General features: G+C 39.3%; 1 protein-coding gene across 1 annotated transcript; it reads right to left on the reverse strand.

Moving 5' to 3' along the window:
- Positions 1-6,104: 6,104 nt before the first annotated feature.
- On the reverse strand, positions 6,105-9,739 carry LOC124605107 (tubulin beta-1 chain-like). Its single transcript, XM_047136558.1, has 3 exons — positions 9,580-9,739; positions 7,270-7,734; positions 6,105-7,103 (listed from the first exon to the last, which is right to left on the reverse strand). Exons 1-3 carry the CDS (start codon positions 9,634-9,636, stop codon positions 6,282-6,284), a joined length of 1,344 nt encoding a protein of 447 aa, XP_046992514.1. The 5' UTR covers positions 9,637-9,739; the 3' UTR covers positions 6,105-6,281.
- Between the last annotated feature and the right edge of the window lie 4,404 nt (positions 9,740-14,143).

A 14,143-nucleotide genomic window follows, 5' to 3' on the forward strand; every position in this document is an offset into this window, starting at 1 on the left:
GGTGGCTGTCTGCCACCTAGGACAAGTAAATGTGGGAAAATTTCTAAAAGCAGTGAGTTTGCTTTGGCCCTGAAATGTTTAATTTGCTCCACTGTCACATAACATAAAACCATTGCTATATCATTTTTGGATTTCTTAATGACTCTCAATTTTTTTCCCCATTTTGATGTTAACTATGGGGTCGGTAGTCTCCATAACCATTTATCACTACAGCGGAAGTTATTATTAAGCCTTTACAAGAACCCCCAAGCATTCTGACTAGCTTTGAACATATTGAAAACTTAAAGGGTTAAGATCAAACAAGTTCTTTTATCTACCACTAAAGCTCCTGTCAGTGTTAAGGTGTCCTGCAATATCTCTTCACCACAGGGGCTACCCTGAACAGGGAACTACATTCATATAATAGAACAGTGCCCAGGAAAACAGTTTGTGCTAAAGTTATGGTAAAAGGGGAGGAAGGTGGTGCACATTGTGGATAATAGTCTGTAGCTCCTATTCATCACCTCGGCAATGAGGTCAGTCTGCTCCAGAAGCGTAAGGAATTAGATTTTCTACAGAAAGGCATAAGCATAGCATGGATTACTGTAAAAGGCATGTAATGGGTCCATTTTGTATGTGGGAGACTGAGATGTCCAGCAGAAAGTAAGGCTGGAGTACAATTTCACTTCCAACAGCAATGCCAAGCTCTAATTGTTTGTTTAAGGACTTGAGCTTTCATCTGAATGAGCCATTATTTTACTAACTACTGTACTGACTAACATGCTGCTAAGAAGAGTTATTCCCCTACAATAGTGAAGAGCTTTGAACAAATCTATATCAGCTGATTGTCAGCTGACAATATCTGGCATATTTCACAAGGCATGCAACACAAGTCAGGGCATTCTTTTATGTTGTCAGCAGATTTAATGTAAATAAAATTAACATCACCAACTGAGTCACCTTCTGTCAGACGTAGAGACAAAAATCGTGTAGCATCCTGTACTTACAACTGCACTTCAATAATTCCCTTACAAGTATTCTGATAACCTAGAGGTGATAATAGTACGAAACAGTCAGGAAACGAATTAAGAGCAATCTATGCCTACTGATAGTCACCGCATATACACAACATCCCACACTCAGTTTAGTGTTTTGGCTGCTCTCTTCCGTAACCCATTGACTGCCACCAGGCCTTGCTGCCACAGTGCAATCTCAGTCCAGATACCATAGCCTGGCCTCATGGTGAAACATCCATTTCTATGTGTGCAGCAGTCAATGTGTTAAGCACACTGTATATTAAAAAGCTTTTCAGCTGCTTGTCACCTTTACTGAAAAAATGCCTTGTGAGCAGCTACTTTAACAATTACGAATGGATGATACCTTTAGTTGTTTCAATTAATATAAACTGAATGCCAGTATTGCTTATCTGGCAATCAAGTTTCAGCATGGCTAGGACCACAAATAATTAAACATACTGTTTTATAACACAACATTGCAATGTCAGCCTGACACTCCACTTTCTTGGAAAAATAATGTTCATTGTGTAAACACACAGTTGTCACATGCATTTGTCACCCTACAACCTTGCCCCACACTTGCAAATTCATAAAACTGTCAGTACATTTCGAGTATCGCATTCACAAACTTGTCAGTGAGTTCTTGAATATCTATTTCCCATGCCAGCTGTTATTGTAGGTATTAAACCGACCTTTTATTTTATATTGTTGACTACACAGAGTCAGCTATGTAGCCATCCTCAAGTCTGAGCATAAATCAACCACTGATTGCTTAGCTGACAGAGTAAAAAAAAAAAGAGAAGTTGCAGAATATAACCCATTAAACACACATACCTGGGTTAAAGTCAGTGTATTTCCTTCACACAATTTTACTAATTTCGGGGAACGTGATGTAACAGCAAGCACTTCTATAAGAATGAAGGTTACTTTTAAATCGCTTTGTGCAAGTGTGCTATTAATTGCACTTGTGCTGCAGATACCAGTGACTGATGTTCACAAGATCCAGAAGGCTTTCTACAGTAAGCATTTTTTTTACCGACTTCATAGTCAGTTAAATCAATGTGCTAAAGAGGTAAGTCTCTACAGGAAGCGTAACCTTGCAGAAGAAAATAGGGTTTGGCGGGAGGGGACGCATTCTCCATAAACGTATGCACCATTCATTTCTCTCAATACCAACCTACTTACAGGCAGATGCTGTTATGCACTGTTAGGCACATGCTATAGTCACCCATGGTCTCTGCATAAACCAATTATGCTTTGATATAACTCAGTCAACCCTAAAGATTGTGATAATCCAGTTACCATAACCATTTCTTCTTTGTCTACAGTTTTAATGTATGTAATATGTTGTGGGGCTACTATAGTCTACAAAAAGTGTCATGGCTTCTGAAAAAATCAGCTAGCACAGCAGCAATGTCATTCTCTACCATCAATCTCTGCACACTCTCCTGTATATGGTTCAGTTGGAACTGAAATTATTTACACTAGTTGTCATTTACCACACAAATGCACAAAATGCTGCACTTTAATACTGAAAGCATCTAGAAATTATGTCACAGCCCTGGTATTTCTTTATGCACAGTTCTAGACAAGGGAACGAAAAACAAAATGGGCTACATGCACATAATGAACATACTTCCAACTATTGTGTCCACAATGAGAATGTGGTCTTACAACCCACCTTAAAAGTTATTAGTGCTCCACTAGAAAAACATCTTATGTCTCTGGGCATAATGTGGTTATGCATAATAAAAGACAAGTAGGTATAAACACTAACACCACTTAAATACCAGGAAACCAATATTCATGGGCAAATTTTAATTAATTGATTGATTTCAAAATAAATCTGTGTTCTTGACACTTACAATACATGAGGGAAGTTTTTCATTAATAAAGTCAGTTGCATTTTATTATTAAGTCTACCATAATGAAATAGTTATGCAACAGTATTTTCAGATATACTATTTCAGTGGTATCATGTAACTTTGTCAAGGGCATACCCATTTATGGACATAAGACAACACCATCTTTTCCATGAATTGGAATAATATTTGCAAACCAAACTCACATTTTGTCCCACCAAAGCAGACAGATGTACCAGTCTGAAGTGAGTCAAATATCCAGGGCCATGTCATGGAAAGGCATTCCAATACTACTCACTCCGCAGAAAACCAAGACCGAAAAGAATATTTTCAAATCAAGTTTATCCTAAGAACTCTTAGGTAAAGCTGTGATCCGTAAGGTTGGTTTTAACACCACAATAATTCATTGGTCCAAGTCCTATTGAAAGTGGTGTATCATTGCCAGCCTGGCCTTGAAGTTGACTTAAACAGTTACAGGAAGACCAAGTTTAACAAGAACTGCAAAACCACAGTGCATCATATTTACAGTAACAAACATTATCCACTTTTAAGTGTTACTTAAATCCTACGAGTAACCAGGAATCAAAACTCAGCTCCTCGGATCCACAATCAGGTATTATACCACCGAGCTACAGCAAGACCCCTTAGCCACATTGAAAACTTCTGGGAGTAAAGGTAATCAGTTTGAGAAATCAAAAATAATAAAAAATCAAACAAGAAAGCACTTTAATGTTGTTGCAGGTAAGAGTATTTCCAGGTGATTAAAGTATCTTTGTGTGGTATATCACAAATTAGAGGCTGTCACCCAAATTGAGTGATGAATCAACAATTATTTGAGTAACTGTTTTAAAGCAACGTTTCCCAAGTTTCCTAATCATTTCGTAGCCAAAAATATACATTTAATATAACTTCAAAAATACTGAAGTTGCCAGTCTCCAAATAGGTTCAACACATTTCCAACTGAAATCTCTTTAAACGTAATGAAAATTTTTATAGTTGATACATATAGAAACTTTCTTGAAAAAAAGTGTGTAAAATTGAGATCTCTTAAACAAAAATGAGTAAAATGCTATCTCAATCTCTTTCAGCTAAGGATCTGTCTATGTATGTACTCTGCAAGCCACTGTAACTATAAGGTGGGGGGAAAAACAGTTTACATCCAATAACTTGTCAGAACTGATTTTGGCTGTTTACAGCGAATTTTAGTAGCTTTAGGTCATGACAACCCTGTCAGACTTTACTGGATAGCATCCTTTTCATACCCCAGTCTGTTTATCCACTGTGGGTACAGGAAAGGAGCCAGACAAATCGGTAAATAGCCATATGTTTTTTGAAGTTTAAATAAATAAACAACTGGTTTCAGCATCTCGATAACAGCATGCTCAAGCACAATGCACTTCACATACAGGCAATCAAATGTCAATACTTGAGTGCTGGAGCCATCAGTAACTAGATACTGTGTATTTGCTTTTAGGCAACAGCTGGTGCTGTCTTCAAAGAAAACAGTCCACACAAATTCACAGTTGAGGTATTGACAGCTCTAGTATGGAAGCAGTGATATACCTGATTGTCTATACATTAAGTGCATAGGGGCCTAGAGATGGTGTTATTGAGAGCCAAACGTGGTAGTCCCAGTAACTTCTGAAAACTTAGGCTGTCTCGCAATTTTTCTTGGTACATACTTGCACACCTCACCTCACTGCAGACACCAGGAAATGGTCAAATCAAGTAACAGTTATAAGTACTGCCCAGCCAACAAATTATGATTCTCAACAGCATTTTATATGATCAATAATGGACTTATCTTGGTATGCAATGCACAAATTATCCTAAACGATCTTATCAGCATTCTTAACCGTTTTAAAGACAACATTGCCACCTTAATGATATGAACACAGCTTCCAAGGCCAAAACGTATGAAAAGGAAAGCTTCTCAAACTTATTTTAGTTTAATGAATCGTCTGCTGATTTCTCACCCCCACCACCACCACCCATGTGGAATGATCACTACTACTCACCCTTCCCTCAAGAGAAATGTTCTCAAAAGCTGATGTGGAAGTCAGGTGGTGATCAGGCCCTTTCTGTGGTCTGCATATTCTTAATTACATGTTCACCATTCAAACATCAGCCAAAACTGTTGTATAGACAATATCTACACAATCAGTAGCATCAGTGTGCAGGATTAAAGACAACTTTCTCTTCAGCTAAAGAAACCAGACTACACACCCGCAAATTAATATTAAAAAGCCTTGGAACCATATCAGACATTCAGCACAAAGCTTTAATCATTCTAGTGGCTATATGACCCATACGGAAGTTTAAATTAAGTTTCCTGACACTTAATGTATTAGTGTCATATTGATCACTGAACAATGATTATAGATTAATACAAAATTAACACTCCATAAACATTTCGTATTACCTATACCGACACATGGAGTTATAACCTTTTTTGTCAGAATATCCATTCTTGAAGAGAGTAAACTTCAGACTTACCTGGCTTTGTATAAATTTACTTCACAATTTACACCCCCCCCCCCCCCCCCCTCATGGAACAGAAGTAAGTAGCCCAGCCCACCTTTCTTTCCTGTTGAGCTACTAACTTTAGAATAACTTTACCTTTATTTTTATCAGCTCATTTCCACTAAAAATGTAAGTAGTGCAAACAGTACAGACCTGGAACCTTACCTCTGACATATCCAATATGCTTTGAAACCTAAACATTAATGTTGCCAATTTCTTAAGTACTTTTAATTTGACCCCTGTTCTGTAATGTCCATCACAAGAACAAAGATTTCAGTGAAGACAGCCCATCAGTAGAACTTCACATGGAATGCAACAGATTTGCTGGTGGATTAATTTTTTTCTTATTTTTATTAACACTTGGCAAAAACTAGTCAATTCAATCTCTGAGCAAGAAAGCATTTAACCTCACTTTCCATACAAATAATGCATTAGCACACATAGAAGACAAACCCTATGTACTACATATGGTTGGTTTCTTACTTTGTTAATACTTTAGTTTTACTGTAGCACGTACAATTTGTGGTAATTGGGAATTAACTGAAGCTAGTGAACACCCTAAGACAAGATACAGATTCAGTTTTGAGAAGCTGAATTGCAGAATGCCCAAGAATTTGGTCAACCTTCCACAATCAGAAAAAATTAACCAAAATAATTTATTAGCTCTGCGCTCTGTTCACTAGTTCAGCAATAAATTCAACTATGGCAAAGAAAGCACATTCACTTAGATAGAAAAAAAGATTTATTACAATGAAAAATTAATTTACAAACAAGTTCATTAAATTTGTTCTCAAATCAGTCATAAGCAGTAAGCCATTTTGTTAAGTGTTCCATACAATGCACAAAAACACATTGCTGAAACACAGCTAACTGCTGCACAAAGGCAGGAATGTTACACAGTTCAGTTTTCTTCGACTTCTCCTTCCTGTTCCTCATCAAATTCGGCATCCTCGTCAGCTGTCGCCTCCTGGTACTGTTGGTATTCAGAGATAAGGTCATTCATGTTAGATTCCGCTTCCGTGAACTCCATTTCATCCATGCCCTCACCAGTGTACCAATGGAGGAAAGCCTTTCGGCGGAACATAGCAGTGAACTGCTCCGATATACGCTTGAACAGCTCCTGAATTGCTGTAGAATTACCAACAAATGTGGCAGCCATTTTGAGTCCTCTAGGTGGAATGTCACAGACGGCTGTCTTCACGTTGTTGGGGATCCATTCTACAAAGTAACTGCTGTTCTTGTTCTGGATGTTCAGCATCTGCTCATCTACTTCTTTCATTGACATGCGACCACGGAACATTGCAGCCACAGTGAGGTAACGACCATGACGAGGATCACACGCAGCCATCATATTTTTGGCATCAAACATTTGCTGGGTAAGCTCAGGTACAGTAAGGGCACGGTATTGTTGGGATCCTCGTGAAGTGAGAGGAGCAAAGCCTGGCATAAAGAAGTGGAGGCGAGGGAAAGGTACCAAGTTGACAGCTAGTTTACGAAGGTCGGAATTCAGCTGACCAGGGAACCTCAGGCAAGTTGTTACACCAGACATTGTGAGAGATACAAGGTGGTTCAAGTCTCCATACGTTGGTGTTGCAAGTTTCAGGGTGCGGAAGCAAATGTCATACAATGCCTCATTGTCAATGACATAGGTTTCATCTGTGTTTTCTACAAGCTGGTGAACTGACAGTGTTGCATTATATGGCTCAACAACTGTGTCTGAAACCTGGAAAGAAAAGATACTTTCAGCTTTTTATTCAACAAATTCTATATAGAATTTCTGTAACAAAGTTGTAAAATTCCATCTTTGGAAATTTTATCTCTCTAAATTAAAATGTTACACTAGTTTATTAATTACATATGATGGAAAGTAGGAAAGCCATAGTAGTTACCTTAGGTGAAGGGACGACTGAGTATGTGTTCATTATCCTGTCTGGGTATTCTTCACGGATTTTTGAAATAAGTAGAGTTCCCATTCCAGATCCTGTGCCACCACCTAACGAATGGGTCAGCTGGAAGCCCTGTAGGCAATCACAGCTCTCTGCTTCCTTCCTGACAACATCCAACACAGAGTCCACAAGTTCAGCACCCTCTGTGTAGTGCCCTTTTGCCCAGTTGTTACCTGCTCCACTTTGTCCGAACACAAAATTGTCTGGCCTGAAAAGCTGGCCAAATGGCCCAGATCGTACTGAGTCCATTGTGCCTGGCTCCAAGTCAACAAGGATGGCACGAGGAACATATTTGCCACCAGATGCTTCATTGTAATACACATTTATACGTTCCAGCTGCAGGTCTGAGTCGCCATGATATGCACCAGTGGGGTCAATGCCATGCTCATCTGAGATGATCTCCCAGAACTGAAACATGAGACAATTATGCCAATTTACAGCAGAAATTGAAATTTCTTTACTTGCTTGAAATATGAGGTCAATTTACATTAATATGTAGAGGTCACATATCTAAGGCTTATTATACAGTCAACGTTATTTAACTTTTCTAAAAGCTAGCACAATACTCCAATTACAGAGATATAGTACACTAATACACTACATCGAAGATTTTCGTGTAGAATCTTTAAAGACGATAACTAACACTCATTTACAGTGTAAAACAGGGCTACTAATGTTTTAAGTACAGCGTGGGGGGAAAAATGTCTGGGCGTCAATATGTTATGTTACATCCACTGTCCTCATCCGCATCAGCCACTCAATTAAGTAAACACTAAATACTACCACAAAAAAGCTGTTTACGAGTTTAACAGACGAATGATAAAGGTTACTACCGTACTCAATTAAGACGGCGAAGATACTGAAGGAATTAGTTGACACGTAAATACAGGGCCATTTTTGGCACAAATTTGAGACAATCCCTACGGATGCACTATTTCACTGTTAACCGAACTACTTCGTGAGACATGTAATACGATGGTGTATTTACCAATCTGATACTAAGGTAATGTTGAAACAGAATTATATCAGACTTAAAGGCCAAATTACCATGTGTCTCTTCACACGCATTTGACATTACTAGCTATGAGGACTGTTCCGGGGAGCCGCAGCTGTAGTAATACATCTTATGAAGAACACTGCTTACAGCAGTAAGCTGTGTTCCTTCTACAAGACGTAGAGTCTTTATTTCGCACCATTATATATTATAACTTAATTTACTCTGATGCGTCAAGTAACAATTCCTACTCTATGTACTGGCACAAAGCGATTACTTCGTTATTACTGAAAAGGCACAATCACTTAAGCTCAAAATACTGTTTACTATAAAATCCGAAGAGAGCGATTCACACAAATCATAAAATGCAAAATAAAGACAGGTTAGCTGTTCTTGCACTGCTCTGGAAATTAACTTACTGAAGTCTCTTAACCGTCGTAAAAAATTCGCGAGGTGTCAGATCTACAGCTACCACCCAAAATTCAAAATCGACCAATAAGAAACCTGGGCGCACAAGGTCACATGTGTCGCGCGGGAACCTATCTACACATATTATTCGAACTTCAATTTACATACGCCCTATGACTAATCACAAATTTAGAACATATTCACCAGGAATAAGATTCAGTTCAAAAATATGTCGCTATGAAACGATTGCCCTTTTCTTCCTACCCGCGTGTTAATACTGCAAGTAAGCTAATAAGAACGTTTCCTTATATTTAAGATTATTTTAACCTACGCAGAAAATTTAAAACGCATAATAAGAGTTCAAAATCAGCATCACGAACAATCTACTTCTGAAATTTGCTTTCTACGCATAAGAACTTCGTGTAACCATACCAAGCACAGTAACAGCAGAATGCCTTATCACAAACCGCGAATCACGTGCCAAGTTAACAGGTTGCACCGAATGGCGATAACACCAGCACTTTAACAATGGGGGCCTTTTTTTTCGTAGAACAATTACCAAAGTTCATTTTAAACTTCCGGCTCTGTGGCAATAATTAACTATCCGTAACACCTGCACTTTGATTATAGGGTAGACAAAGAAAAATAAGCAGAGAGCCTTATTTCGATAATTTAACGGAGTAATAAAGGATTATCTGAAGGATTTTTCCTCCACAATGAAAAAGCACATAAGAGAAGGCTCAAGTACTTACAGCAAACGTTTGTGTAGACCGTTAACAAAAATCATGTATACCTGTCCGGCGATTTAACGAATACATACTCAAAAAGTTTAGACACAGAAAACTCCTTACCTTTGCTCCAATCTGGTTGCCGCACTGCCCGGCCTGGATGTGCACAATTTCCCTCATGGTTAGCTACACCACACGAATGAACGCAGCAAGTACTCACGAACTCTCCGCTAACGGATCCTCAACTGAGAGAGAACAACGCCCTGCCGCCGTAATATCCCTGCCGCCTGCCCTCCTATTGGTGGAGCGCGGTGACGCTCTCGTGACGTCGTTCTTCCTACGCCAGTTCTTTGAATTTCAAATATCTGCCCGCAAGTAGTCCCGACCTAATAAGCTGTCAAGTTGTAAGAACTACCAAACAACGACAAAACAGCGATCCATAAAGGTACCCTTTCAATACTATGCAAGCTTTAAATACTACTGCCCCACTGTAGTACAGATGGCGCGCAGTTCAATTGTCTGCCACACTTCTCGAAGAATCCATACTTTCGTTACAACGCGTGCGCACCGTGCGCTCTAGTTCGCAATTTGCTAGCATTTTTAGGACTCGCAGTTACGAATCGTGCTATTACTGCGTAGGAGCGCCGTCCACGTGGAATAAAATGTTGCTCGAGTGTTAATTAAAGGCTCTTTAAGAACATATAGAGAAATTTTGTTTCAGTAAAGAACACACCGCCAACATTCCAAAACCACGGTCGCTGCTCAGAATTCAGTGACTACACAGTAATTTTAAACTGGAAATCCTTTCTCCCTTCGCACTCATGGGTAATGCTGCACTCGTCAGTTGTAGGCAGAGTTATGTTTGAGAGCGTACCGCCTTTTTTCCGCGTCCTGTTTTAACAGTATGCGATTGCATTACATGTATTTTCAGACACACATGTCTCTCCTATCTCCATTCCATTTTGGCGTTATGAGGTCTTCTACTTACTTCTGTTCTCTGATCCATTTGTTTATTTTTCTGCCTCTCCTACTAATTCGCAACATGCACAACTCTCTCCAGTCTTGCCCAGTTATATTTTGCAATAATTCCAGGTTAGAAGTCCTTGTTTTAGATAAAACGAGTAGAACACATTCATTGTAAATTTTACATTGAGGAGACATCGGAATCACCGCACTGAAAATTTATTATTTTTCCCAGTATCATTCCAAGTCAATTTTGTTTTTTTACACATTTTTTGCTGTTATCTGATAGCTGTCAGTTACCGGTATGTTTTAGGATATCGAACTGATTATTATAATTGTATAGCCCAGTTTATTTTCTTATAAGGATATATGAATCGCTTTGTTATAGCTCTTCTCCCCGCTATGCAAATACAGCAGTGTAGTCCAGTAAAAGAAGGAAAACTATGGGAAAAATTATTGCAGTCGCAAATTCTTGTACGGCGGGAGGGGGAGTGTAATTAATAACACACCAAAAATCCTGACCAGCGGTATAACCATGTGGGCCGAGGGGGTTTAAAGATCACTTTTTTGTTTTTCTTAACTGTCTAGAAAATCACGACTTGTAGCGAAAATGTTTCCCCGTAAAAAAATTAATTCAGTTTCCTACAAGAAAAGGTTATATTAATTTTTTCTCTGGGAGTAATAGTTCCGTGTTGCACGGGATGAAAAAATCGCAGATTATTAAAAATAGTGTTTTAATGGTGTAAAATTTATGTATATTGTTGAACAACGGGATTTGAGAACAAACACTAAATTTTTGTGCCACATCTAAGTGCAGTAGAACGGCAGTGAGGGATAAATTATGTTTTGGTGGTGGTCAGAAGCGTGAGGGAAGGTAGGTCGCCGGATTGTAGTCTGCAAAATGAGGAGTGAGCAGGCAATTCCCCTTTCTCTCTACTGCACTACATCACAAAAAGCAACAAGATGTTTTACAAAGTTATATCGATCCTTGCGCAGCTCGTTAAGGGATCACTGGTGAAGTAGTGTGCAGACGTGCTTCGAGATGTTTTATTTTCCACATACTGTATTAAAACTACTTGGGATACCGATACGAATTACTAATAATACAAACGCATGTGGACAGAATCTACGTAAATCTCTGTTCTACAGTGCTGTAGCGATCTTCCAGGAAAGGCAACTTCTCTCATCACGAGTGCTGCCCACTTTTCAGTTTACAGACAGACGATACCTCCCCAGTATTTCGTTTCCAGTTCCGTCAAGTGGCCGGCCGTTGTGACCGAGCGGTTCTAGGCGCTTCAGTCCGGAACCGCGCTGCTGCTACGGTCGCAGGTTCGAATCCTGCCTCGGGCATGGGTGTGTCTGATGTCCTTAGGTTAGTTAGGTTTAAGTAGTTCTAAGTCTAGGGGACTGATGACCTCAGATGTTAAGTCCCATGATGCTTAGAACCATTTGAACCATCTGTCAAGTGAATAAGCAAGATAACTTCACAGAGCTCATGTTTATATAGTGGAGTTATTTTCAGTTTATTAAGTGTGTATTTCTTTGCACTTGTTAAATGAGCCATTACGTAAATAAGCTCAACAGCTAGCACTGTCAAACGCCTTCTAGTACTGAAAAGCCTACCCATGCTGTCAATATGTATTGGACAACATCGGTTTCATTGTCTCCACTAACAATAGCTGGAATATTTATCGCACCTAGAGGATATGAAAGTGCATCACCCCACCCTCAGCTCTGCCAACGTCTGAAGAGGCCGACAGACAGAAATAGGTCTCCGAAGTGTTAATGGAAATTCAGAAAATTCAACACAAGTCAGCAATGCATTGTACCAGATTACTCTTCTAGATTCGAACAAAACCATCAGACACATTGACTTCCACCTTGCAAGATATTCTGTGGATGTATGGTAAGTGCTCCACTGCGGCCCACTCTACAAGTGTCAGCAATTCCTGAATGGAAGAGGTTTATGCAGTCTTCCAGTAACACAGCTGATGATGAGAAAAGTGCCGTAACTTTCTGGTCATTCTTTAATTCACCAGCAAGTGACTACAACACAGCTACATGGCTTTACATTATGCTTTCAATGACAGACAGCAGCGAGTTCCCTTTCCCACCGACATTGCATATGTCACTAACATTACGCAAATTAAGCACTTTTTCAGTCATAGTTTATAGTAAAGTATTTTACATAAAAGCTCACTTAACAATTGCAGATAAGTACTCAATAACCTGAAAGTAATCTACTATATAAACACGAGTTCAGTGAAGTTATTTTGCCTATTTACGTAAGAGAACCGAACAGGATATGCTGGGAAGATATAGTCTGTCTGTAAATGAAGGAGCGAGGTGCATAACCACAATCCGGCTACCTAACTTCTGTCACGCTCTAACATCCATGCCTGTCTTTCCACCCTGTTACACACCAAGAACACAAGTTATTCCTTAATACGGTTCTACTGCACTTATATTTCTTCGCAATCCGCTTCATTTTTTTTTTTTTTTTTTATGCGGCCCGTCGCGAATTCCTCTCTTGCACCGATCACTTCATTTCAGAGTAGCACTTGCATCGTACGTCCCCAATGATTTGCTGGATGTCTGTTTTCCCCTACAGTTTTTACCCTCTACATTTCCATCTCGTACACTGGAGTTATTCTCTGATGCGTTAACCCATGTCCTATCATTCTGTCCCTTTTTCTTGTCACTTTCCTTGCGTTCCCTTCTTCGCCGATTCTACTTAGAACCTCCTCATTCCTTATCTAATCAGTCCACCTGATTTTCAGTATTATTCTGTAGAGTCACGTTTCAAAACGTACATTCTCAGAAATATCTTCTTCAAATGAAGGCTTGTGTTTGACAGCAGTAGACTTCTCTTGGTTTTGCTTGTGCTAGTCTTCTTTTTAAGTCCTCCTTGCTTCGTCTGTCATGGGTTATTTTGCTTCCAAAATAGCGGAATTCCTTTACCTCGTCTACTTCGTGACCGGTGTGCGGACATTTGCCACGCCGGACATTTGCCACGGTTTTACCTGCTCCGAAGGGTTGGGTCACTTGTCTCCCCCTCCTCCTCCTCATCGCTGTCGCGCAGTAAAGGTACTTACTGAGCCTTTCCGTTGGTTTACTTAACATAGGACCAGAATTTGGATTTTCCGCCACATTTCTAGAGAGACTTTCGTTGTGGAAACTATTAAATGCATCTCGCATTGAAATCCGCACCAAATTTCGAGCCTCAGTAAAACTTCGCCAATCTTGGAGATTTTGCGTTCGGCTAAATTATACGTGCCTTTTTCGGTGCTCCTGCAGAAGCTTTCTGTCGTGTTTTGTGTACCATGAGGGATCAGTTCCGTCTCTTATTAATTTATTTGGTATAAATCTCTCGAGTGCTGCTGATACTATTTCTTTGACATATGGTCTTCACTTACATAGTTTGGAAGTATTGGAGCCTGTCTCTTAGAAAGACGACAAATGGATTTTTAGCTGCTTTTATTAATAGATATGTTTCGCGTTTAGTTTTGGTGAATTTCTTTGTTACGGAATTGAGCCTCGCTCGACTGTGTGTTCACTAATCCCTGTATCCGTCGTGATGCTCAGGATTATTTGTGCCTAAGAGTTTATGTGTTTTCGTAACCATTTACAATTTGAATGGCCTCGTGAACTAATTGTTCAAAATAATTTTAAAAAAAGCATTTAGAACAATTACGGAAGTTGTTTTCTATCTACAATAGGGTCT

This window comes from Schistocerca americana, chromosome 3 (genome assembly GCF_021461395.2).
Source record: "Schistocerca americana isolate TAMUIC-IGC-003095 chromosome 3, iqSchAmer2.1, whole genome shotgun sequence".
NCBI classification, from domain to species: domain Eukaryota; kingdom Metazoa; phylum Arthropoda; class Insecta; order Orthoptera; family Acrididae; genus Schistocerca; species Schistocerca americana.

Coding starts and splice junctions, on each gene's coding strand:
- LOC124605107 (XM_047136558.1), bottom strand. CDS start 9,636: ATGAGGGAAATTGTGCACATCCAGGCCGGGCAGTGCGGCAACCAGATT. Junction 7,735..9,579: donor GCAACCAGATTGGAGCAAAG/GTAAGGAGTTTT, acceptor CTCATGTTTCAG/TTCTGGGAGATCATCTCAGA. Junction 7,104..7,269: donor CAGTCGTCCCTTCACCTAAG/GTAACTACTATG, acceptor TTTTCTTTCCAG/GTTTCAGACACAGTTGTTGA.